The sequence below is a fragment of the Tenrec ecaudatus genome, chromosome 14, assembly GCF_050624435.1.
Source record: "Tenrec ecaudatus isolate mTenEca1 chromosome 14, mTenEca1.hap1, whole genome shotgun sequence".
Classification (NCBI taxonomy): Eukaryota; Metazoa; Chordata; class Mammalia; order Afrosoricida; family Tenrecidae; genus Tenrec; species Tenrec ecaudatus.
Genome location: NC_134543.1, coordinates 742,728 through 767,888, shown reverse-complemented (window position 1 = coordinate 767,888; position 25,161 = coordinate 742,728). Strand labels below are relative to the sequence as shown.

Sequence of the window (25,161 nt, the reverse complement as noted above, 5' to 3'; positions counted from 1 at the left end):
TGCAGGGCAGAGAAGAGCTGACCGCCATACTCCCAGGCCTTCGAGGGAGCTGACTGCCTCATCTTGCTCTGGTAGAACAGCCGGGCGGGTTGAACCGCCATCCTTCTGGTTAACAGCCCACAGCTTCACCCACAGCCGCAGGGAAGCAAACCCTCACAGAGACAGCGCTGGAAATACAGCAGGTGAAGACTCGCCTCCCCAGGAAGAAATGACCTTCGTGACGAAGTCTGGGCAAAGCGTTCTCTGCCTTGCTTGCCAGCCAGGTAGGATTCAAAATGAGAGCAAACAACTGCTGCTCCATTACTCACTGGAACGTGGAAGGATATACCGAGTGTGAATCTAGGAAAACTGATAGCCATCAAAAATGAAATGGAACGCATAAAGATTGGTAGCCTAGGTGTTGGTGTGCTGAGGTGGACCAGCATGGCCGTGTGCCCCGCAGACAGAACAAAACGCACCCGGTCCTGAGTCACCCTCAGAACTGTCCTTAGGTTTGAGCCCACGGCTGCAGCCACCGTGTCAACCCATCTCGCCTCTTTTCCACTGCCCCTCTACTTTACCCAGCATGATGTCCTGGTAACGTGCCCTGTCCTGATAGCGTGCCCCATGTACAGGAGACAAAGCTCACCATGAGCATGCAAATCAGGTGTAGAGGGCCAACTCCGCCTGATTGGTCGGCGCTGCCGTGCCACCAGGTGTATAGGATCATCTCCGAAGCAGGGGCAGAGACTCCCGGAAGAAGAGCTCTAGCACAGGGCGCCCTGCGGGCCCTGCCTGCATGCAGAGGGGGGCCTGAGACAGGACAGGTCGCTGAGTACCTCTGGGCAAGAGGCTGGCTCGCAGAGTGGGGGATGCTGGGAGCATTTCTCAGTGCTAAAGGAGCTTCGTGACACCTACTTGGTAACCGGTGACCTGAAGGTCAGAGCCCATGGGACCACGGGACAGAGAGGCTGAGGACCAGAGAGAGACGTGGCCGCCGCCGTGGTGAAGGGGTGCTGCAGACAAAAGAACTGTACCCTTAACATTTTCCGACCCTGACGGGTAGCCTATTAGCTTTCCTGCTGAGCACTCAGGATGAATTCTGTGTGTCAGTTGCCCCTGGTTATCAACCCAGCAGAGAAAGCATCGTGTTCTGCAGGGAGCGGGGTGTTGGTGTCAGGATGGGGTAAAGGAAATTGGAGGGTGGTGGTCTGGCTCATCTCTGCCTTGTGGGAACCAGCCTTGGGCTGGCGTAGTGTTGGATCCCCCTTCTCCCTCGTGTCGCTGGGGGAGGCCAGATGTGGCCCCCACACTACTTCTGCAGCGTGGAATGAGGGCGACCACCGCTGGCTGCTGCCTTCCTGTGGCTTTGGGCTGGCACACCAGAGATGCTTGCTCAGGCTCAACTGGCTGTAGGGCTCTCCCCTGCGTGGCTCCTAAGCAGAGACGGGCCGTGGCGCAGAAAGGGGCTGCAGCACGCGTGGCTGTGCTCGTGCGGATCCTGGGCATGGACCAAGAGGCAGCCCTACGGACGGGACCGGGCGATGCTGCCTGGTTTAGAATCAGGAAAGGTGTTCACCGGGGGCATCCTCTCGCCACACTTGCTCATCTGTATGCTGAGCAGTTAATCTGAGAAACTGGATTATACGAGGAATGAGGCATCGCGATTGGGCAAAGGCTCGTTGACAACCGGTGATTTGCAGATGACACAGCTGTGTTTGCTGAAAGCCAAGAGGACTTGAAGCACCTACTGATGGAGGCGCACTACACCCCAACATGCCCACTGAGCCCCGCCGGGGAGGGGGTCCTGACTCGGGGCCCCATGGCACAGAGAAGTCCCAAGTGCTTCTGAGGATTGTAAATCTTTGCAGAGGCAAACAGTGGCTGGAGGATCAGTCCCACCCTCTCAGTTACCAGCCAACCTCTTAGTCCACTGCCCCACCAGGGCTCCAGAACGAGCCTCAATCAACACAGAACCCCTCACAGCTGGGCCAGCAGACAAAATCAAACAGAACTCACTGGCCCCAAGTCCACGCTGACTCACGGCGACCCTGCAGGGCTAGAGCTGCCCTGCTGGCTCCTGAGACTATGCCTCTTTACAGGAGTAGAATCTCACCTCTGTCCTTCGGAGAGGCCAGTGGTTTTGAGCCACTGACCTCGCCGTAGCAAGGACCAATAAGTATCCTCAGAATAAGCAGAGAAAGGCTGGGAGCTGTTAAGGAGTTGTCTCGCTGGGTCCGTCCTCAGTGCTCATGGAAGCAGTAGTCCGAGCGTCCAGTCCGTCTGCTGCGCAGAGCTCTGCACGGGTCGGACAGCCAGGGGTGCACCTGACCCACGCACGCCGTGGTCTTCTGAGCTGCCCCACCTGCATGGGGAAGGCTGGCTGATGAGCCAGGAAGACCCCACGGAGCCCACCCCTGGAGGCCCCACCACCAGCCTCTGACCCACCCTGCCCACAGTGGCATCCTAGGCAGACGGCGTGACTTCCGGAGGCCCCCTCACTGACAGACCAGCCCTCTAGCTGCAGCCTGTTCCTGCCAAGGCTGACTGGTGCCCGGGAGCCCCGGTGGGTCCCTTGGCAGCACCTGGCTGGTCCATGTCCAGTTGGCCCCAAACTGCGTGCTGAGCCACACTGGCCAGCTGAGGGGCCACATTCACTCGAGGCTTCTTTGAAGGAGACATCTGGCAACCACCTTCCAGAAAGTCCAACACGGGGACCCTACGGAGGGCGGGTCACTCTGACCATGGCGCTGGCCACGACTTTGACTCACAACTCTGATCACACGGCACCACCAGGTGGAACCGGCAGCATTGAATGGCTTAGTTGGCTGTTTTATAAATGAATGAAAGTCAACCACTGTCATATTGGGGAGGTCAAACTCTGGTGCTCAAGGTGTGACCAGAAGGCAAGGGGAGGGGCCCCTTCCCCTCAAAAGTGGTGGCATTATACCTCTCCAGGGCATCTGCCCCTGAGGCCCGGCACCCTCCTGTGTGTCACACATCCACCACGGGCCATCAGAAGGGCTGTGAAAGGGAGACGGCTCGTGCGGGCTGCTGAACGAACGGCCCGGAGACACAGCCAGGAGGGACAGGGTTTAGCCCCTAACATCACCGCTGCCCAAACAGAGTGGAGAAGCAGATGCCTCCACCCCAGCAGATGACCTGGAGGGGGGTGGACACACTGGGCTCACTGAGGAAGAGCCCCCAGCAGTAAGTCAGGAAAGAGGGGAGTGGCACCCCAACAATGGTCCTCCAGGACCTCACCCTGGACCCCAGGATCCCTGCCTGACCCCCCCACCCTGGGGCCTCACCCTGGGACCCCAGGCCCTCTGGATGCCCCCCAACCCTGGGCCTGGCCTGGGAAGGCTGCAGTATAGGGAGGCCTCACCAGACAGGTCTGCCCCCAGGAGGAAGAAGATGGTATCACACCTGGGGGGCCACAAGCCCCCAGTGACATCAGAGCTAGGGCACCGGGCAGTCGGGGTGGGGCAGCGCCGTCCACAGCAGGGACTGAGGGCCAATGTGGGGTGCATGAGCTGAGGGGCATCGACCAGCCTCAGTGGGCTCAGGGACTCTGGTCAGCTCCAAGCTCTCGCCTGTGCTCTCCAGCCCCGGCTCAGTTCACACGGGAGCTGCCACACCTCCACAGATCAGGCTGACCGTGGACGGGGAGAGGCAGCCAGCTAAACCCATGCTCCTGGGGGCAGGTGAGAGAGGGCTGTTCCTCAAGTGATCTGTCCCAGGGGGTGCCAGCTTCTTCACTGGCTGGTCCCCATCCCAGCAGGCTGTCTCTCCCGGCTAGCTGGCTCTACCCAGCTCCCCACCCAGGCGAGGCCCCCAGAGACCCTGGCCTTAATTCACTCACCTGCGGCGAAGTACAGGATATTTTTAATAGAAATTAGGTACAAGCAGATACAGGGGATTAATCGCTGCATTATGATTTTATGGTCTCCGTACACACGCGGAGAGAAACACTCAGAGCGGTCGCTGCGGCAGATAAAATGGGGCATTTATTGTTAATGGAAAGAGGGTCTTAGGATTCACTGAGCCGTGCAGAGTGAGCCCGGGGCTGCGCCGGCCGAACAAAGACTCGGTGGAGGCGGGGGGGCGGGGGGTTGTGAAGAGGGGGGAGGGAGGGGGTGTTGGCTGGGGCAGCCAGGGTGAGGGTCCAGCTCTGGGGAGCCACTGGCCGGGCCTGGGCACAAGGGTGGGGCTGAGAGGTGAGGAGGTAGAGGCTCTGGGACTCTGGGAGCCCAGGGAGGGGCGACATCCAGGCCACAAGTGGCCACTGCCCACCCTGGTCCTGGGACATGACCCGGGGCTCAAATCCCCACCACCCCTGAGCAGGGGCATGTGAGCCCACCCTCCAGACCCCATGGCTGTCATCTTGAGCCCACCCAGAGGCCCCACTCTGTGGGGCCATGATCCCTGTGAAGACCCCCGTGCCAGGGGAAGCTAAGTGGGTGCCAGGGGAGGGGCTGCCGGAGTGCTGACAGTACCCCTGGGTGGGGAACCTGGTGGCACTGGCAGTGGGCCTGCCGCCCTGAGTCTCCCTCAGGAGGGCAGGAACCCTCCAGGGGAAAGGGTGGGCGGGGCTGTGTAGTGGAAGCCTTCAGCCCAGGAACCCGTGTCTGCAGCCGTCCCCATCACCTGCATGGCCGGGGGTGGGGGCGGGGGTCACCTTGTGTCCAGGGAAGCGGCCTCTTCGTATGTGGAGCTCCCTGTGCAGCGGGATCACCCCCAGCACTCTGACGCAGCCACAGAGCCTCCCGGCTGGTCTTTTTTCCTGACCCGGCCACCACGGTGACCCCATGTGTGAGATGCCTGCAGCAGATCCCCTGGCATCTCGGTGGCATGAAGGCCACCACAGGACGACAGGTGGACAGACAGACATACGATGAACTGGCGGGGGCGGGGGCGGGGGCACAGCTGTTCTCAGCTCCCCAGATTCCTGCCCTGTGGGGGCACTTGGCTTGGAGAAGCCCTTTTCCCCTAGAGCAGAGGCAGTGGGCCAGCAGGCAGGGCAGAGGCTGGGCTCCCACCCCCCACACAACTAGGAAAGTGCTATCAAGAAGGATCCAGCTCAGAGCAGCCTCTCCTGGTGGAGGGGAGAGTTCTTCCCATTCTGCCGGAACCTTCCAGAATCAGTGATCATGGCTGCAGTGCCAGGAAATCTTGTCCAGAGGCTTACAAGGCTGGGAGAGCCCAGCTCACCCCCTGTGGGAGCCAGGTTCCCACAGAGCATCCTCTGAGCCCTGGAAAGGCGGACGCAGGTGTGGGAAAGGAATGCTGGTCCCTGGGGCACCTTCAAACCCCTTAGGGCCCCACCCATGGGGACATGCCAGAGATGTTCAGCCCCGGTACCAAGGACAGATGTGGCTGAAAATGGGGACCAGGTACCCCCAAGGCTTCACGGAAGCGGACAGTGGTGGGTGAGAGGGGTCATGGCACCCCAAACAGGGCATCAGCAGTCCACATGACAAGAGCAGTCTTGGGGGGCATGAGCTGAACACCATCCCACAGAGCTGAGCTCGCTGACCAGCCGATAATAAGGCCCTGTCTCCTCCACATGGACACTGCCCTTGTCTGAGGCCTGACCCAGGCCACCTTCCTCTGACCCTGTGCCCCAGGGAGACACTGGTGACTCAAGACTGAACCAGCCCCAGCAGGGGGTCACATTTATGGGAGTGGGGCCTCTGAGCAGAGCTGGCCCTCAATCGGCACCCCCACAAGCCCAAGGATGTTTGACCAGAATCCAGGCTAGAAACCACCAGGCTCCCCCAAGACACCCCATCCCAGTGATTCCCCTCCTCCACGCTCGCCCTTGTTTCAGGGTCCCTAAGCCACAGGCAGGCTGGTGACCTCAGAATGTGGCCAGGGCCTGAGACCTGACAGGACACATCACACCAGCAGGCTGGGCTGCCAGGGGCAGCGCAAAGCCAAGCCCACCAAGACTCTCACTCATGGGGAACCTGCTCTCAAACCAGCCCACCTGGGAGGTAAGGCCAGGGCTGAAACCATCCCCATGAGCTCCATGACTGCACCTCTCGGGCCAGGCCCCACTCACGCCCCCCCTTCTGTGTGCTCCCTCTCCCACCCACCCATCCATCTACCCGGTATCCATCTGTCCATCTACCTATCCATCAGTTCACCTACCCATCCATGTAGCCAGCCATCCACATGTATCTATCCATCCACCCATTCATCCATCCACCTATCCATCAGTTCACCTACCCACCTACTCATCCATCCACCCACTCACCTATCCATCTATCCATCCATTCATCCATCCACCTACCCATCAGTTCATCTACCCACCCATCCACCTACCCACCCACTCACCTATCCATCTATCCATCCATTCATCCATCCACCTATCTTTCAGCTCACCTACCCATCCACCCACCCACTCACCCATCTAGCCACCTAGCCATCCATTCATGCATTTACCCATCTATCAGTTCACCCCACCCATCCCTCCATTTACCCATTCACTCACCTACTGGCCATCAACCCCCTCCCTGCCTCCATCCACTTCCCATCCATGCATGCATCCTCTTGTCCATGCATCCCTCCATCAATACCCAACAGCACAAGCCTCAAGCCCATGGGATTGGGGAGGGGTGTGAGGGGGTGCGCTGGCCCCAACAACACCTCCAAGCTGAGAGGCAGGCGAGACTCCCACTTTCTAAATCACACAAATTAATTTAGAAATCAGAGCGGCTCCCGCAGCTCCACTGCAGATTTAAAAACAGCTGAACAAATTACAGAGCCCCTTTAAGAAGACAAATTATTCCGCTCCTCAGCTCCCTGGTTAATTATGCATGCGCTTTTGTTCCTGTTTTTAAATATTCACTGGGGGTGCCTTGGCCCTGGTGCCCCACAGCCTCATCCGGAGATGGGCCCTGCTGGGTCCCCTGCAACTGGGCACCTCAGGCCCTGCCCTGCCTGGGCCCAGCCTGCCCACACCCCCAAGGGCCCCCAGAGGCACCCATTTCCCCTGCAATGAGGGGGGGTGTTCCTGGCTGAGATCCAGACCTCTGCTACCTCCTCACCTCCCTAGATATCAGGGCCCTGCCCCCAGGAGGCCTCCCATGACCTTCCTTGGCTGCAGCTGGACACTGTGGGCAGCTGGGGTGCCAGGGCAGCTTCCCCCTTGGGCAGAGCCCTGCGGGGCCCCTAGGAAACACTGGACATCCTTGCCTGCTCACTGCTCACCAGGCCTCCCCACAGGGGCCCCACTCAGGATAGTCCAGGCTCCGGACAGAGGCCACACGGGGTGGTCCAGAGCCCCATAGAGGGCCCAGGTGGGGTGGTCCAAGCACCTCTCTGCTCCCTTCCCTCCTTGCCCTGCCCAGGAGCCCAGTGTCCACAGACCACTCTCCACAGCCCAGGGAGCCACCAGCACCTGGGCCAGGCCCCACCCAGGAAGTCCAGCAGCATCAGCCATGTGGGCAGGTCTGCATCCTCGGAGTGGACAGTACTGCCAGCACTCGGGCTGTGGGGTCATAGACTAGCTGAGTGTTTGCCGAGTGGCCAGCCAGCCCCTCCCCAAGGCCCCAATCTGCCAAGCACAGCTGGCCCTTGGCTTTGAAGGAGGCTAGAGATCAGCTTTGAAACCCCTCTCACAAAGGCTCCGCCCAATGAAGTCCACATCTGGGGCCGGAAAGGACATGGCAGCCACTGTCAACCCACTGCCCCCACAGCCTCTTCCCAGTGAGGCTGTGCGGGGCACCTGCAGGCGGGACAGGCAAGCCCCGCCTCCTCAGACACACACTGTGCACACAGCGCGTGCGCCAACAGTTGTGCACATTCAGGCATATACAGCCATACATGTACAAGCCCCTTCCATTCACAGCCACACAAGCGTGCACACCTACATGTGCACATAACATCGTGTGCACACAAACCCGCACGTGTATACAAACTGACACCCACGTATAAGGCACATGTGTGCACAAACTCATAGTCATGCACATGCAAACCCACACGTGTACACAGCCCACATGCATGTACAGGGGAAGCACCAGGAGCCCTGACAATGACATCACCTCATGCTCCCCCTCGGGGCCCAGCTGAGACGCAGAGAGGACCACCCTCCCAGGGCTCCCAGAGCTCCCAGAGCCTGGGGCGCAGGCAAGATGAGTCCTAATCTAGCCCAGGGGCCATCGGTCCCATGACCCCCTCCTCACTCCCCAGCCCCTGGCATGCGGGCTGACACCAGAGGGCCACTCAAACATCAGCCTGCCTGGAGATCGGGTCTGCGTCCCATCCCACCCCACCTGGCCAGAATCTGTGACATCAGGGTGCTCCTGCCCCCCCACCCCCCCACCTCAGACACCAGCACCAACTCTGAAATGGAGCTTGGAACAAGCCAATAGGTGCCCTCCCCCGCCAGTGCCCAGTCGCTCACAGCAGCTCAGGGCCAGGGGGGCCCTGGCAGAGCCCGGGTGCCCAGACCTGTGCAAGGACCTCGCTGTCTGCAGGGCCTTGTCAGCCCTGGGGAGGGTAGGGTCTCTGCCCTGTGGAGCGTGGGTGGGCTGGGGGCAGTGCCGTGTCTGCATGCCTTCACCTTCACTTTGGAAACTGTCTGTTCAGCAGTCTGGCTGACTACCTGCTCGCTGTGGCCTTAAAACTGTCCCCACTCATAAATCACCGGGATTTAAATAAGCACCAGTGGCAGGTAATTCTTCAGAGTCACCCCCCCTCCCTGCCCCACGGCTGTAAATGGGAGCAGGGAATTGAGACCAGTTGGACGTGGGGGCACTGTCATCTCAGGAGGCTTATGCAATTAGAGGGGCTGCGGGTCCTCACCCACCACAGCCAGGACATCACACCATCAGGCTGCCACCGGGAGGCCCTGTGGGTCCCCCACAGGCCCTAGTCTCTCTCCCTGAAACCTTATCCCTGAGACTAGCCTCCAGGCTAGGGCAGGAAGGCCGGATGGGATTTGGGCCCTCAGAGGAGAGATGGGCGTCAAGGGCTGGAGGGGGTGCAAGCCCCTGAGAAACTGTCACCTGAGCTCCACACAGGCCCTACCGTGCCAGCACCACGCCCTGGAGGGACAAGGGGCAGGGTCCCTTCCCTGGACTTTCTCCAGACCACCCCACCCTGTAGCAGGTGAAGGTTTGGGTGCCGTGTCTCTGCACAGGCAGTCAGCCAGCATTTCAGAGCCCTATCTGGAGCCAGGCAAGACTCCATGTGGGTGAGATCCAGGTTCAGTGTGGGAGCTAGGATCCAGGCTCAGTGAGGGTACTGGGATCTAAGCTCAGCCTCAAGGAACCCCCACCTGTCTCTGTGCACTCCAGCTGGCCAGAGGCACCAGCACCCCCACCACCGGGGGTGGGGCTAGGACAGAATCCTTGCCAGGTCTCAGGCAATGACCTCTGAGGACTTCAGGGTGGGCAGGCCAGGCAGCTGGGGCACCACAGTAAGGGGATCGGGCACTGCAGAAACAGCTCAGTCAGGCCACTACACAATGGAACCACCCAGACCAGGGCTCAGTGCCAGGCACACAGCATGCTTAGCCTCAGCCCAGACTCTTGTGTGCTGAACCTGGGTGTGTCCTCAGCCAAGGAACAGCCCATCAGACTCCAACCTGCACTGGGCCTCGGGCATATGTGTTAGACAGGGGCAGCATGGGCAGGCATAGGAAGTGTGGGCAGACATGGGCAGCAAGGGCAGGTGTGGGCAGCAGGGAGGGTGTGGGTAGATGTGGGCAGGACAGCCTCCCCCGGACAGCTGTCTCTGGGTTCCTCTTGGGATTCTGAGTGTGCTGGGCCCCTGGATGACATCTCAGAGCCCCCTCACCAGGCCCAGGCCCACCTACCCCAGCTTCAACATCTCTGCCCTCCAGCCAGCCATCCCAAACGTCCTGGCCTGTCCTCTGCCGCCATCTAGTGGACCTCCAGCCATGTGCAGTTCCCTCCTGTTTGGGCTGGGACCCCCTCTCTTGGGCCAGGCTGCTGACCAGGGATCCCAGCCCCGCCCCACATGGTCACTCACTGGTCATCAGAGGGAGCAGACATTGAAGGTCACAATCTGGAGGGGCTGAGCTGCAGGGCCTCCCACCCACCACCCATCCGGGCCCTGGGTCACCCGCCTCCCACCCAAGCTGCCTGATTGTCTCGCAGGAGCTGTTGCAACTCTTATTAAAAAAGACTTATAAAAATTCTCATCAGCAGCACCTCACATGGGGCCTCATCCGCTGGCCCTCGGCGCTGCTGGCAATGCCACGGGGTCCTTTATGAGGGGGTATTACACGCCTCGCAGCTGCCCACCCGTCAGGGGGATAAAGTGGTGTTTACAGCATCTACTCAGAGATGCTCAGGCATGCCTGCTTCTGCAGCCCCCAGACACTGCCATCCTCCTCGTCGCCCCGAGTCTACAGGGCAGAGCTAGGCCAAGCACAGGGGGCTGGGTCTCAGGCCAGGGCCCCCCAGGTCTCAAGGTCTGGAGGCTGTACACCCTTCTGGCCCCATGACCCTGTGAGGTCTCCCTCCCCACTTTGGGGTCAGGGTCACTGTCTGGAGATCAGAGGTGCCCCGTCGTAGCCTCAGCTCCCAGGCTGCAGATGGGCTTGGGCCTCGTGGTCAGTGGACAGGGTAACTACTCCCTCACCATCAGCCTCTAAACTTTGTCCCCTGGGGTGGGGGGCTCTGCAGGGTAGGGTCCCAGAAGGCACAGGCTAGATCAGGCAGAAGGTGGGGGCCCCAGGTCAGCCTGCAGAATCCCTTCCCAGAAGTTCAGACAACATCCAGGCTCCCCCCTCACCTGCTGCTCCTGGAAAGAGCCCCCTAGAAACCACCCTGCCCAACTGGCCACCAAGCCCTAGTACCAGATGTACAGAGTGGGGGTGGGGATGATCCCCACCTCCCCACCTTCCCCAGGAACCTGGGAGAGATAGAGCTGCGGGCAGGGGTCTCAGTGCCCCTTCCCCAGGAAGCCTCCATGCAGCCCCCAGAATTCAGTCTCTCCAGAAAGTGGCCCCCAGCCAGGACCTTGGGGGAGATGCAGGTGGGTGCAATGGGGACCTGGGTAGGTGCTGGAGGAGAAGGTGGAGCACCCAGCAGGGAGGCAAGCGGAAGGCAGAGTCTGCAGTGAGACACATGGGGGCCACAGCAGGGGGACCTGGGAACCCCCATTCTCCCCCCACCCCCAGCAGCCGTGCGAACAGCTAGCACCATGGCAAGTCTGGAGTGAGGACGCACCATGACAACCCTCGGAAGCAAGGCCTGGAGATCGGCTTCCCACCCCCTGGTGCTGAGCCCCCTCCCTCGCCCCCCTGCTCCTGCCCTTGGCCACCTGAGACGCAGGCCGCCAGGATTTCTGCAGCCCCACATGCCCTCGGCGCTCAAAGGTGCCTGCACAGCCGGGAGGTGGAAGCTGCACGCCCTTGGACGGCCATTCAATCCCCACTCCTGAGCGCTCATCAATGGCCCACCCCCCGGACGTGGGCCACCCCAGCGCCCCGGGCCCAGCAGTAAGGGAACCGCCAGTGGAGGGTGTGGCTGCCGCCCCCAGCCCCAGGATGAGCAGCTCTGCCGGGGGTGGGGTGGTGGTGGTGGTGTCTGGATGACAGGGTGAAGGAGGCCTCTGCCTTAAGGGGTTCCCAGAGGACTCGCGCCTGGGCTGTGGGCCGCCGCCCCAGACAAAGCCTTTGCAACAACTGTGAGAAGTAGGGGGGTCGCCTGGCCCTGAGCCAACCTGCCACAAGGAAACAGAAACAAGGGTCACCTTGACCCTGCCTGGGTGCCCTGAGGGGCTGCCTCATCCAACAGAGCCCAGCCCAGCATCCCCTAGGGAGCTCCATGGTGGGCCTTGCAGCACCTCGCGCACCGAGGTCCAGGCGGACAGCACAGAGAGCCCCGAGGATCATCTGGAAGAGCAGACGCGCAGGCCAGAGTCAGACTCGCCTGGGAGCAGACCTGCTGAGCCCGGCACCCCACATGCCTGTTTGTGTCACAAGCTGCAAGGAAGCCCTGGGGTGGGGTGCCCCCACGAGGCAGACACCTCCCACTGTCCCCACAGGCACACAGAATGGACGAGAGTCACAGAGGTGACTCCCAGGCGGTCCCCTCCCCTCATGCCCCTGTCAGCTCCTGAGCTGGTCCAGCCAACCCTCCATGTGTGCGGAGAGCTGGTGCAGTCTCGCCCCCCGCCCCAACCACCACCAAACTCACACACACACTTACCTGTGATGGGGGTGGGGGGAAGGGGGCTCCTGCCACTTTGACTCCCTGGAGCCCCCCCGCCACCCCACCCTTCAGGCCCAGCAGAGAGGAAGCAGGCATATCTGGGTTTTGTTGTGAGTGAGGGTCTCCTGGCTGAGCGCCCCATCTCCCGGGACTGCAGAGCATTGCTTGGCCCATACACGCTGGGTGGACACAGTCAGCCCATGTTGGGGTGACAAGCAGCTGTCTGTGACCCCCTGCACCATCCCTCAGGCAGCCCCGGGAGGCTCCCCGCACCCCCAGCCAGTGCTGCCTCAGGGGCCCAGAATAGAACAGGGCCGGGGCCAGGAGCTCAAATAAGCCCGGAAGGACAGAGAGCAATTGAGAGCCAAATCAACACCTTTTGGAGCAAATTTACCTTAATGACGTGGATATTTCACCCCCCTGCTCCTCCCCCAGGAGTTGTGACCTGCCATGCTTCATGGTCACCGGCAGCAGCCTGTCCCTGCCCAAGGCAAACCCAGATACCCCATCACCTACCATCCCCTGCCATTGGCTTCTGGGCCCCACCTGTGAAGCCCCCTCTGTTCCCAAGGCTGAGGCCGGCCACCTGCCGCCTTGGACACAGCCCCTCCAAACATGCCCCATGGGCATGGTGCCAGGGGGTCCCAGGGCTGTCCTGCCTGCAAAGCCACAGACAAGGAGTGGCCCCCAGGTCGTGTGGGCAGGGTGACACCATCGCTGGGCCAGCGACAGGAGAGGGGACAGGAGTGACAGCAGGTGGGGGAGGTGACTCCACGAAGCCAGCACGCAGATGGGCAGGACCCCAGGAGGGGTCAGAGTGATGAGAGGAACTTACTGGGGTCCCTGCACCCCAGCCCCACGCTCAGGGCAGGCTGCAGGGTGGCTTGGGAGGGACCCCCAGGACACCGCAGGCACAGGACACCGCAGGTACACAGCTGAGGACCTGGGGGAGTGGGGGAGGGGTCAGACGCCCCAAGCTCTCTGGGGAGGGGGCAGTGTTGCCGAGGCGCACCCATCGTTCCACCTGAGGACAAGAGTCTTGAGTTGGGTGCAGAAGCTCGCCCCGGGTGCAGAAGCTCTTCACCTGTGCCGTGCCCACACCTGTGCTGTGCCCAGCCCATGCCCCGCCCATTCCGCAGCTCACAGACACGCACATACATGAGTGCACAGACGCCCGCTGACGCACTTTCCCTGGCAAAGTGGCCTGCGGGTCGAGGAGGGGCAAAGTAGTGGTGAGGGTGGTGGTGTCAGGAGTCAGGCCTGCCAGGAGGAGAAGTGGGGAAGGGAAGTCACCTTAGGGCACTCCTGGGGCCTCGGGGAGGCTGAGCTGGGTGCACACGCTGGTGAGAGCGCGTATATACGCATGCCTGTGAGGTCAGGTGGCTCCCCGGGGCAGTCTCACCTGAACCTCCTCTGCCTTCGTGCCCCACAGATGGAGCAGGACCAGTGGGAGGCCTGCCGGGGTCGCTGGAGGTGTAGGTTCTGGAGATCTCTGTCCGCCCCTGGGCACGCTGATGCCAGCCAGCTCAGCATGGCCCCTAGGCCATGTGACCTGTGTCCCCCTGAGCCCACGTGGGCACACAGCCTGGACGGGGAGTGATATCGGAGAATGGGCCTCAGTGTGAGCACCCCTACATCCACCTTGGGCAGAGCCACCAGCCACGAGTGACGCACAGGGATCCACCACCCCTCAGGGCCACTCCAGCGGTGAATGTGTGAGGACTGCCAGGAAGTGGCAGGCAGGTCCCCCTGCCATGTGAAGGGGGCCAGGAGCTGAGGAAGGGGAGACTCCTCCCACCGCCACTTGACCTTGCTCTGTATGGACAGCCAGCTCTTAGTCACAAGCCTCAGACCCCAGGGCAGGAGCCGACCTCCCTCCTCCAGATCCCCAGAACCTTGGCGGGTGTTGCAGACCAGTCAAGGGGGTGGAGGCTGCAGATGACAGTAATGTGCTAATCAACTGGCCACCTAGGGAGGCAACCAGTGCTGCCCGCAGGGCTTTCAGCAGTGGGCGGTCGGCTGGACGGGTGTGACCAGTAGAGGATGGATGAGGGACCCAGGGAACAGAGTTCAAAACGGGAAAGGGGAAGAAACAGGTCGTCCCCTAGAGACACCAGAAGAAGCCGGTCCAACCGACAGCACCAGCACCAGACCTCCAAACTGCAAGTGCCTGGAGTGTGTGTGTGTGTGTGTGTGTGTGTGTGTGTGTGTGTACCCACATTTAGAGAAATCTACACCTCTCTATGTTGTTCTCTGTTTACTTCCTGTCTATGTATGTTACTATCCACAACCCTATTTTAAGATAAATTTTTATTGTTTTTTCTCCCCCTCATTCCCTTCCCCCCTTTCCCATCCCAGCTTCTCCATAACCACCAACATTTGCTTCTTTGATGCTGTGGTAGTTACATAATCTGGTATCAATTGGGGACCTGAGAGGATTAAGAGTGAAGGGGTAGAGGCTAGCCTGTCAATCACTGTATAGCCAATGAGGTTTCTGTGTGGCATGACCTTCTCCAGAGGATTCTGGGAACTCTTTCCTCCTTGGAGGTGGGAGTCTCTCTTTCTGCTCACTCCCAGAGAGACACTACTGACAAGGCTGACTCCCTCCCTGAAAGACATCCCTGAGGAGAAGTCACATGGACCTACCTTGATGCAGTGGAGACCCCTACCAGCGCTGAGATGCTTACAACACCACTGGATCGATAAGACTTCCACCCACTGGCCTGTGACCTTCCTGCGTTCGGAGTCATTGCGTGTGTTTCGTGAGTCTGAAGAGGCCTAACAGATTGGCATCGGACATATGGGTTAATATCAGATTTATGGACTTGATCTGGACTGGGCTGGGATGTTTCCTCAATGTTCAATTCCTTTTCCTTATACATATGCATGCTTATGAATTTGTTTCTCTAGTCTACCCAGACTAACACATGGGGGGGTGCTCCCCACAACATGAGGAACTGACTGAAAGGGTCGCTTCACTAGGAAGATTGAGAACCACTGCTTCGGGGTACCTACTGCATAGAGAGATGGCTGGGTCACATGGTACTTGTCCCACCTGATTGAGGGACAGTGTGCCACTGCCACAATGGTTGTTCATGTTTACAGCAGTTCCACCACAGTGCATGAGGGTCCCGCTCTCCCCACACCCTCCCCAGCGTTTGTAACCATTTGTCTTTGCATGTTGCTGTGCATGCCCCTGTGAGGGGGTGTGTATCTCGTCATGGTCCAGAATGGCAGTGATCATGAGCATTTCTTCACACGTCGGTTGGCCGCCTGAATGCCATCATTGGTGGCTTGTTTATTCAAGTCTTCTGCCCATTTATAATAGGATCATTCCTCTTTTTCCCCTTTGGGTGTTGCAGTTTTCTGTAGGTTTTTGAAACAAGCCTTATTTGATGTGTCAATGACAGAAAACTTGTCCCAGTCTGTGGGGCCTCTTTCCCCCTTTGGATGAAGCCTTTGGTGCTATTTTAGGAGGTCTATTTGAGGAGGTGCGTTTATGCCCTGCATTCCGGTGCTTAAGTTGGGCCTTGCTTGTCTATGAGTGGCCTCTATGGTTGTAGGGTTTCCATTTAGATCTCTGATCCGCCTTGAGCTCATGCGGGAAACTGAGAACCAGAACAGTGTCTGCCGACAAATTCTCTGTGCTCATATTGAAGGAGTCTGGAGGCAGATTCTGGTGGAGGAAGGTCTTCATCCTCGTCGGTCAACGATGAATCCCATTCACATTCTCATAACTAAAGTTGCCCCCCATAATGATGCCAGTTTTAAGGTGCTGCTTGCAAGCACATGGTTGCTGCTATACACTTGAAAGGAACTGCTTGAAGCTCTCTGCCTGCCCACTGTCGGCCCTCAAAAACCATCAGACCACCCACCCCCAGCACGCCCCTCACCCCTTCTCACAAGGATCATAGATTGCTCCCCTGGAGAAGAGCTCAGGGACGCCCACGGTTCGGCCACCCTCTCAACTCGAGGACCCGCCATCTTGTTAGGTGTGTGCTCCTGGCACACCCCCTTCCTGTTGTTTGACGTGCAGGCCGTAGCTTGCATGCCACGATGACATAAGCCTGTGAGAGAATATGTTCCCCTCCCTTCCTCTTGACCCTGCCATCGGAAGAGGTGAGCCCTGCGTGCCTTGCCTGATGGTCCCTTATCCTACCCTTCAGTCACCCCACGGCCCTTTGCACCCCACAAGTTCATTCTTGCATGTGGTGTGAGGTATGGTCCCGCCATTCTTTGTGGAAGTGGAGGTACAGTTTTCCCGGTGCGGTTTGTTGAAGAGATGGCCCTTTGTAGAAAGCCCGTTTGCTGAAGGTGCACTGTTTCTCCTCTGGCTTCGTGTCGATGGCAATGGCAGGCTCGTTTGACCCCCGCGGCTGTGTGGTCCGTTCTGAAGCCAGGAGCGAGAGGCCTCCTGCTCTGTGCTCAGTTAGTACTTTGCTTTACTCCCCACGCAAAGTCAGGGATTTGGTTTTCCATCTCCTTGAGGAAGGATGCTGGGATCTCAATCAGAATGGCATTATATTCATAGATGGCTTGGCGACACAGTGGTTACGCATTGGGCTATGATCCACAAGGTCAGCAGTTTGAAAGCACCAGCCACTCCCCAGGACAAAGACAGGGCTTTCTACTCCCATAGAGCTACGGTCTCAGAAACTCACAGGGCAGTTCTACCCTGTCCTATAGGGTCGCTATGAGTCGGCATGGACCAGATGGCAGTGAGCTTGCTTTGCGAGTAGGATTGACATTTTCACAAGATTAAGTCTTCTGAACCATGAACATGGGACACTTCCATTTCTGTGAGTCTCTTAGTTTCTGGGAGTAGGGCTTTGTACCTTCTTTTTTATTTTTTTTCCAGTACAAGCCTTTTATCTCTGTGGTTAGGCCTATTCCTAAGTATTTCATCTTGAGGATGGTTATTATAAATGGTATATTTAAAATTTCCTTTTCAGAATTCTCACCCTTAATCCTATTGATTCTTGTGTGTTGATCGTAGAGCCTGCTACGTTGCCAACTTTATCAATTCGTTTCATCATATTTTTATTGAATTTGGGGAGGTTTCTATATATAAGATAATATTGCCTGCAAATCAAGTTTTGCTTCTTCTTGGCCAGTTAGGCTATTTTGGTTTCTTTCTGGTGTCTAATAGCTCTGGAGGGCTAAGACTCTTAGGGCTCTATGAAGCAAGAGTGGAGCTACAGTGAAGTCCTGTTGGTCCACGCTCGCAGGAGAATGTCTAGCTAGCTGTGAGCCTCGGCGTTGCATGCACGATCTTCCCTCTGTTGAGGAATTCCCATCTATTGCTATTTTAGCGAGTGCTTTTATCAAGAATGGATGGTGAATCTATCAAGCACCTTTTCTGCATCAATCGATATCATCATACAATTCCTTTCTTGTTGTATTTCTATAGCAGATTACATTGATTGTTTTCTAATACTGAATCATCCTTTCATAGCTAGCACAAATCAAAGTCGATCAGCACGTACTTTTAAATGTTTTGTTGAATTCTGTTAGCTAGAATGTTGTTGAGTTTTCTTCACCCATGATCATAGGGATAAAGGTCAATAGTTTTATACCCAGTGACATTTCTGCCTGGTTTGGGTACCAGGGTGATATTTGCTTCATAGAAGGAGTTTGTGGTGTGTTGTGCAGTGAGACAGAGAGCCCAGTAAAGGAGCAGCTCTTGTGGGGTGCCTCATTAACATCCACGCCCACCCAGACACGGCCTCATTAACATACATGCCCACCCAGAACCTGCCTTACTAACATACTCACCCACCCAGACACTGCCTCATTAACATCCACACCCACCCAGACACTGCCTCATTAACATACATGCCCACCCAGACACTGCCTCACTAACATACACCCACCCAGACACTGCCTCATTAACATACACCTACGCAGACTCTGCCTCATTAACATACACACACAGACACTGCCTCACTAACATACGCACCCACCCAGACACTGCCTCATTAACATACACCCACCCAGACACTGCCTCATTAATATACACACCAACGCAGACACTGCCTCATTAACATACACACCCACCCAGACATGGCCTCATTAACATACACACACAGACACTGCCTCATTAGCATACACACACAGACTCTGCCTTATTAACATACACACCCACCCAGACATTGACTCATTTACATACAAACACCCAAACACTGCCTCATTAACATACACCAAACCCCTGTCCTCCAGTGGACGGTGAGCCCCAGAGACCATGCAGGACAGGGTGGGCCTGCCCTGTGGGTTTCTGAGGCCCTCAGTCTCTACAGGAAGAGAAAGCCTGTCTTTCTCTAATGCAGCTGCAGGGATTGAAATGCTGACCTTGCAGTTAGCCCAGTAGGAAACCCACATCCCCAGAAACACCCCTTCATTAACATGCAAGGGCTAAGATTTCCAACAGAGAACATGGAATGTAGTTACATGCATCATGGCTTGAGGAGGATGACATCAGATCACACAGTGGCGGGAAGTGACCTGGTCACTTGGATGCATCACATTAATGTTCACACGTGGTTCATAACTGTCACATTTGAGCCCACCCTGACTGCTTCACATTCACACTTCATCAGCCAGCAGACCCTCCAGCTGTCACCTCCTATGATAAGTGGAGGGGCCATGTCTGACCTCTGGCTGCCCCATTACCACGAGTCAAGGACAGACCTCCACATTCCAGCATTCTCTACCTGCCCTGACATCAACCGTCCCTCCCACACAACCCCCCATCTTGGCGGGCTCCCTCACTCATGGCAATGGCCCCAGAACTCACCGACAGCACCCACAATTCAGGGGGCTTACTAGGAAAATGCACAGATCCTGACCACCAGTCAGAATCGGCCCACAGTAAGGACAAGTCAGGGATCTCTGCAGCCAGCAGCTGAGTTAGTCCTCAGACTCTCGGCCATGTGGTCCCTAGGCCTTTGCCCCCATGTGCCAGGAGGTCACCCTGCCTGTGGTTCTGCCCTCTGGGGCGCCCAACCCATGGGCAGGCAGGTGGGTGTCCCCTCACTCAGGTCACTGTTCCAATCCACCACGTGGACATCCCCTGGCCTGGCCCTTGGTCAGACACCAGAAAGCTGCACACAGATCACCCCTGTAGGTTAGGAAGCACCCACAGGCACTCACTGTGTGGGGGCCCTTGGCTAGGGACACATGTCTTCCACCTGCCAGGCTGCCCCCAGTCTAGGCAGAGCCCCACTCCCAGCAGATGCTGCCAAGCCCAGCTAGGAAGGGGCCCCCAGGGCCTACAGCCAGCTCCAGTTCCTTCTCACCCCTGTCAGGACTGCCCACCCGCAGGGCCTCCCCAGAGTCCTCAAGCCTAATTTGGGAACACTGTTATCTGCCTCGGAGCTGCCAAGCAGCGCTGGCAGCCCTGGAGCAGCAACACTGGGACGCCCCATGGGGGCCAGGGGGAGACAGAGGCGATGTCCACACAGAGGGCCAGGCTGCACCCTCAGCTGAGCTCCCCTAGCCTCCCAAGCCTGCGGCTATCCTGCATGGACCCTGAGACGACAGAAGGGCCGCGCCCCTCCCAGCTGTAATCGAAACTCAGTCACCTGGGTCCTCACCCAGCTCCAGTTCCTGGGCTGAGAGACCGGCCTGGCTCTGACCATCAGCCCCTGTGGGGCCCCAGACCTTCAGGGAGCCCACACCAGAGCTGCAGCAGGGCAGGTGCCCAGGTGGGTCACTGGGACCGGGATGTGCATGAGCATGCACTAGTGTATATCAGTGAATGAGTATGGTCACGTGTATAAATGTGTGAGTGTGTGTGAGGGTGTCTGCCTGTGGGCATGTACATGCCTGAACGTGCATGTGTGTCTACTTGTACATGAAGAGTGTAGTTGTGTTTGTGAATGTGTGTACTACATGAGTGTGCATATGTGCACGTGGACATGGGTGTGTCTCTGTGTGTGTGAATGTACATGAGTATGTGTTCATGTGTGACTTGTTCATGTATAGTTTTAAGTAGATGCATGTGTGTGTGCACCCATGTGTGTACGTGTATATGTGTGTATATAAATGTGTGCATGAGTGTATATAAGTGTTACTGTGGGTGTATATATGTGTAGGTGTGTGCATGTGTGCAACAGTGCATCTGGGTATATGAGTGTGTGTTGCTTGTATAGGTGAGCAGGTATGAGTGTGTGCATGTGTTTCAGTGTATGTACAAGTGTGCAAGTGTTTCTATGAGTGTATGACTGTGTACATGTGTGTATAAGTGAGTGTGTGATGATGTGTGTGTGAATGTGCCCATTTGTGAGTGTATACACACATGTATATATGCATGAGAATGTGTATGGTATATATGAGTGTGTACATGTGTGTATGTGTATATGAGTATGTGTGAATGAGTGTGTGACTGGGGTATGTGTGTCTGTGAGTGTGCACCCGTGCATGGGGCAGTTGGGGGAGGAGCGCTCCTCAGTGGGGCATCCAGGAGACTGCAGCAGAATGATCTGGCTGGCCATCAGGGACGCTGCCTGGTGAGTGGGACCAACTGGGACTGAAGGAGGTGTCCCCGACCCATGGACACCACTACCCTGAGGACACAGCTGCTCGCTCTGGCCTACCAGTGAAGACAGGATGGTCATGATGGGCAGAGGGGCTGTGTCCAGGACAGAGGGGCTAGAACCCCAGGACAGAGGGGCTGGAACCCTAGGCAGAGGGGCTGAAACCCCAGGACAGAGGGGCTGGAACCCCAGGACAGAGGGGCTGGAACCCTAGGCAGAGGGGCTGAAACCCCAGGACAGAGAGGCTGGAACCCCAGGACAGAGGGGCTGGAACCCCAGGACAGAGGGGCTGGAAGCCCAGGACAGAGGGGCTGTGTCCAGGGGCCCCGTGCCCCATCCCCCAGGTGCTGACACTCACAGGCCCGCCCCACAGCTATTTTCCGTCTGTTATCAGCCTTGTCACGAGCCACCTCGAGTTTCAGGGCCCCAAGGCCCTGCCCACACAGCAGACTGCTGACACTTCAGCACTCCCCTCCCACCTACCCCCCTCCCACAGGGTCACTGAGGTCAAGGCCTCCAGAGACAGCTTCTTATCTGGGGACAGGACCTCAGCATGGAGCCTGAGAGCCTTAGGGCAGGGCCTGGTCAGGGCTGGGTCTGGGGCCACTGGGGACAGGAGACAGTGGGGGACACCCACCACTGTCCACTCTGGCCAGACCTCCAGGATGGCCAAGTCATGCATAGTCACGGGGGGTGGGAGTTGAAGGGTCTCAGCCCTCCCCAAATGCCTTCCCAATTTACAGGGGTGAACTGAGGCACAGAAAGGTTGAGAGCCCCACCCAAGGCCACACAGTTGGACATGGGCTGAGACATGGGCTGGAATGGGCCGCACAGAGGGGTACCATGACCTCTCCATGGCCCCAGTGGCACCCCACCTTCTGCCAGTCCCTGCTCCTCTGAGGCCACCTCCCACAAGCTTCCTGTCCTGGCCAGGGTGGACACTGAGCCGCAGAATGTCTCAAGATGGCACAGCACCATGTGTGGCATCCTGGCAGTCCTGACACACAGAGGCCAACAAAGGGTGTCCCCGAGTCTGCAGGTCTCACCCCTGGGTCCCAGGGCTGTGGTAGCCGGCCCCACAGGGCTGTCAGGGTTGCACTGTGGCCATCAGACTGACAGGTCTTTCTTCTGAGCTGCCCCTGTGTGGACTCCTACCACCGCCTGCTGCTAGCAGTCAGCCTCTGCACCTCTGGCTGGCCCTGTTCTCTGGGGGTCCTGTGGGCAGGGGAGGGCGGGGGCTGCCCACACCATCCCTCACTACCCCCCACCCCGCCCCTGGCTGCCAGCGTCTGCTCCGCCCCTGTTGGCAATAAGACCCCTGATCCTGTGACCAGAGGCGCCTGCCCCCTTGGGCATACCTGGGCTCTCTCCGTGGCAAGCAGACTTGGGGAGCGGGGCTGTTGTTTGCCGGGTTTATCCCTACCAGGGGAGTGGAATCCCTTTACCTCCCAGCGGGCCCGTGGGGAGCACCCGCTCCTTGCAGGCCTGGAGGAGTGCCCAGACCCCGCGCAGGCCCTCACCCACACAGCCCCCCCCCCCCGCGCAGCACCGAATGAGGGAGTGGCTGCAGCAGAGACCATAGGAGGCCCATCAGGCAGTGGGCAGAGGACCACGCGTGGCCACCTGTCACATCTGTGGGGGTCGCGGAGGCACACACGGCAGCTGCGTGATGGATCAACCAGCTCCCCCTCCTCTCAGGACCATGTGCCAGGAAATGAGGACCTCGGTGCACCCCCTGAGGTCCAACTGCCCACCAGAGATGCGGCGCCAGGCCAAGAGAGACAGCAAGACCAGCACCAGCATGCCAGGGCCCAGGCCTGAGCAGGTAAGGCTGCCGGGCCAGGCTGAGTGACTGAAGCCCCTGGGCTGTAGAGACAGAAACACCCCTTGGCTGCCTGGTTTTTCAGGGCCTCCCCATCCACCCTCACCTCCCTTGGCATCCTCACACTTGTACCCAGGTCCTCACGTGGAATCTGTCCTCTCCAGTGTGTGTGTGCGTGGGTGTGTGCCTGAATAAGTACACGTGTGAACGTGTGTGCAGTGTGTATGTATGTGAGGGTGTGCGCGTGTGCATGCATGTAACCGTGTGTGCACGTGCATGTGTGAGCATGTGTGCACTTTGTATGCGTGTGTTCCTGTGCATTCATGTGAGTGTGTGCACGTGAGCATGTGTGTGCTGTGTATATGTGAATGTGCAGGTGTGCTGGGGTGAGCATGTGTGCACTGTGTTTGGGGGGGGTGGGGGGTGAAGGTGTGTGGGGGTGAGCATGTATGCACTGTGTGAATGTGTGTGGGTGTGCTGTGTGTGTAAATGTGCATATGTGTGCTGTGTGTGCAGGTGTATATGTGTGTGTGGTATATGGTGTACATCTGCGTGCATATGTGGGGGATGCATGGTATGTGATATATATGTGTGTATGTGTAGTGTGCATGTATGTGCATGGTGTGTGCCTTTGTGTAAACATGAGCCCTGCTATTTTTATAAGACCATCAGGAGGGACTGGGCACTGGGCACCCCCCCCCCCCCCAGCTGACGTGACCTCACAGCAGGCAGGACACTGGATTCTGAGCAGGGTCCTGCTCTCCAGCCCAGAGTTAGGGTGTCCACAGCTCGGGAGTTCAGTCCCATTAGGCCCAGAATTTTTGCTCCCCTCCCCACATACACCTTGCCAGCCTGTCACTATCCCTCAGGTCTGACCTCACATCATCCACAGTCCCTGGGGCCCCCTCCTGTGGGGGAGGTGGGGCTGGGGTGGGTCTGCAGGAGAGGTTGCCCCTCATCTGGTCCCCACGGCACTCTGGAGAGACAGGAAGGCTCTGAGAGGGTGATCCAGGCCAGTGCTGGTGCCCAGGGTCCCACCAAGCCCATACATTCTCGTGGTGCCCCACCCCCAACACACACACACACACGCACACACACACACACAGTGCGCCACTGCATCACCAAGAAAGAACTAAGGCTAGCCCACTCCTGCATGGTGTAGCCTCACTGCCCAACTGGTGCTGTCCACGCCATCCTGGCAGGCCTGAGCAGGCCCTGCCCGCGGCCTCTGTCGGCAGGCTGCCAGCCCTCTCTCCCGCAGCAGCCAGTGGGCTCACACGGCCAACTTCCCACCAGCAGGCCCAGGGAGCTCCAGGCAGCTGAGGGCTGAGGTTCCCAAAGCCACCTGCAGAGGTGTCCTGGGGGGCAGATTCAACCCGACTAGGAGGCCTGATCTGTGAGGGGCTCACCCACCTGTGTCTTCCTCCACCCACCCCAGGAAAGTCGCGGGGCACTCCCACCCTCCATCCTGAGATGCAGCCAGCCAGAGGCCAGCAGCGGTGCCGAGGGGTCCCGGAGGGGGAGGAGGCGTGTGAGGTTCCGAGAACCCCTGGAGGCTGCCGTCCACTGTGAGGGGCGCCCGAGGGGGAGGGGCAGCTGAGGTGGCTGAGCAGGGCCTGGGCTCGGGAGAGGGGTGGGGTAGGGGGGCCCTGGGTGAACCAGGGGGCCTCATACTCCCCTTGTCTGGGGCCCAGCCCCGCCCCGTCCACATACACAGCGCACTTCCTAAAAGCCCCAGCAGCCTGGAGCCCACAGGGATCCGCCCAAGGGGCAGGGCAGGGTGAGTGGGTTCTAAGTACCAGCCCTGTTGCCTCAGCCAGTAGCATCCAGGCCACTCTGTGTCCTACCCAGCTGGCCACTGGCCACCCTCCAGGCCCACGGCCCAGATGGACCCTGACAAGGCTCTGCCCCTTCACCCAGGATGGCAGGTGTCCATCAGATAGATCAAGACCAAGGTTGCCTGTGGTGGGGACTAGGGATGGGGGGGGCAGTTGTCTGTACCCCCAAACTGGCGCTCTCTGATCCCCTTCTCTGCTCTCACCCCAGATGTCCCCTGCAGGGACCGCCCTACCACCACCAGGGGTAAGTTCTGAGCCCCCCTTCCCCAGGGCCTGGTCCCCAGGGTCACACACAGGGACCTGCCTGTGCAGCACTGTGTGGAGGCTGGGGGCCAGCTGGGGTGAAATGAGGTGGGCAGTGTCCCTCCCTGGTGGAGGGGACAGCCTGCCATTTGTTCATGACCCTGTCTTCCCTGCCCCTCCATGTCCAGGCTCAGCCCAGTCCATGCGGCCCACCCCCCAACGTGGCGGCTCCCTGCTCCTGTGGCTGGTCCTGTGTGTCCTGCTCGCCATGGCCCTGGGCCTGTGCTGCGGCCACACCAAGCCTATGGCACTGGCCCTGCAGGACCTCCGGGCCCGGGCTGTGGTCCTCGTCCTGCGCCTGCAGCACGCGGCCTCCACCTTCTGGCAACGCCTCCTGCAGCTCTGACGGACGGACTGAGGGATGGTGAGACAGAGGGACCCACATACTCAGGGCCTGCGAGGGCCTTAATGACATGAACTCCCGGACTCAGGGGGTGCTCATGTCCTGTGGCCAGGACACCATAGGGGGGACTCAGGGGGCATCATGT

At 58.8% G+C, this 25,161-nt stretch overlaps 1 protein-coding gene across 1 annotated transcript; it reads left to right on the top strand.

Annotated features, from left to right (window-relative positions):
- Positions 1-22,412: 22,412 nt before the first annotated feature.
- Positions 22,413-25,019, top strand: C14H14orf180 (chromosome 14 C14orf180 homolog). Its single transcript, XM_075531609.1, has 4 exons — positions 22,413-22,535; positions 23,971-24,100; positions 24,579-24,614; positions 24,802-25,019. The coding sequence occupies exons 1-4, from the start codon at positions 22,413-22,415 to the stop codon at positions 25,017-25,019; spliced, it is 507 nt and encodes a 168-aa protein (XP_075387724.1).
- Positions 25,020-25,161: the final 142 nt, after the last annotated feature.

Bases quoted from the DNA above. Each gene is read 5' to 3' on its own strand.
- C14H14orf180 (XM_075531609.1), top strand. From the start codon at position 22,413: ATGTGCCAGGAAATGAGGACCTCGGTGCACCCCCTGAGGTCCAACTGC. The intron at 22,536-23,970 runs GTAAGGCTGCCG...CACCCACCCCAG, and splicing joins CAGGGCCCAGGCCTGAGCAG to GAAAGTCGCGGGGCACTCCC. The intron at 24,615-24,801 runs GTAAGTTCTGAG...CTCCATGTCCAG, and splicing joins CCGCCCTACCACCACCAGGG to GCTCAGCCCAGTCCATGCGG.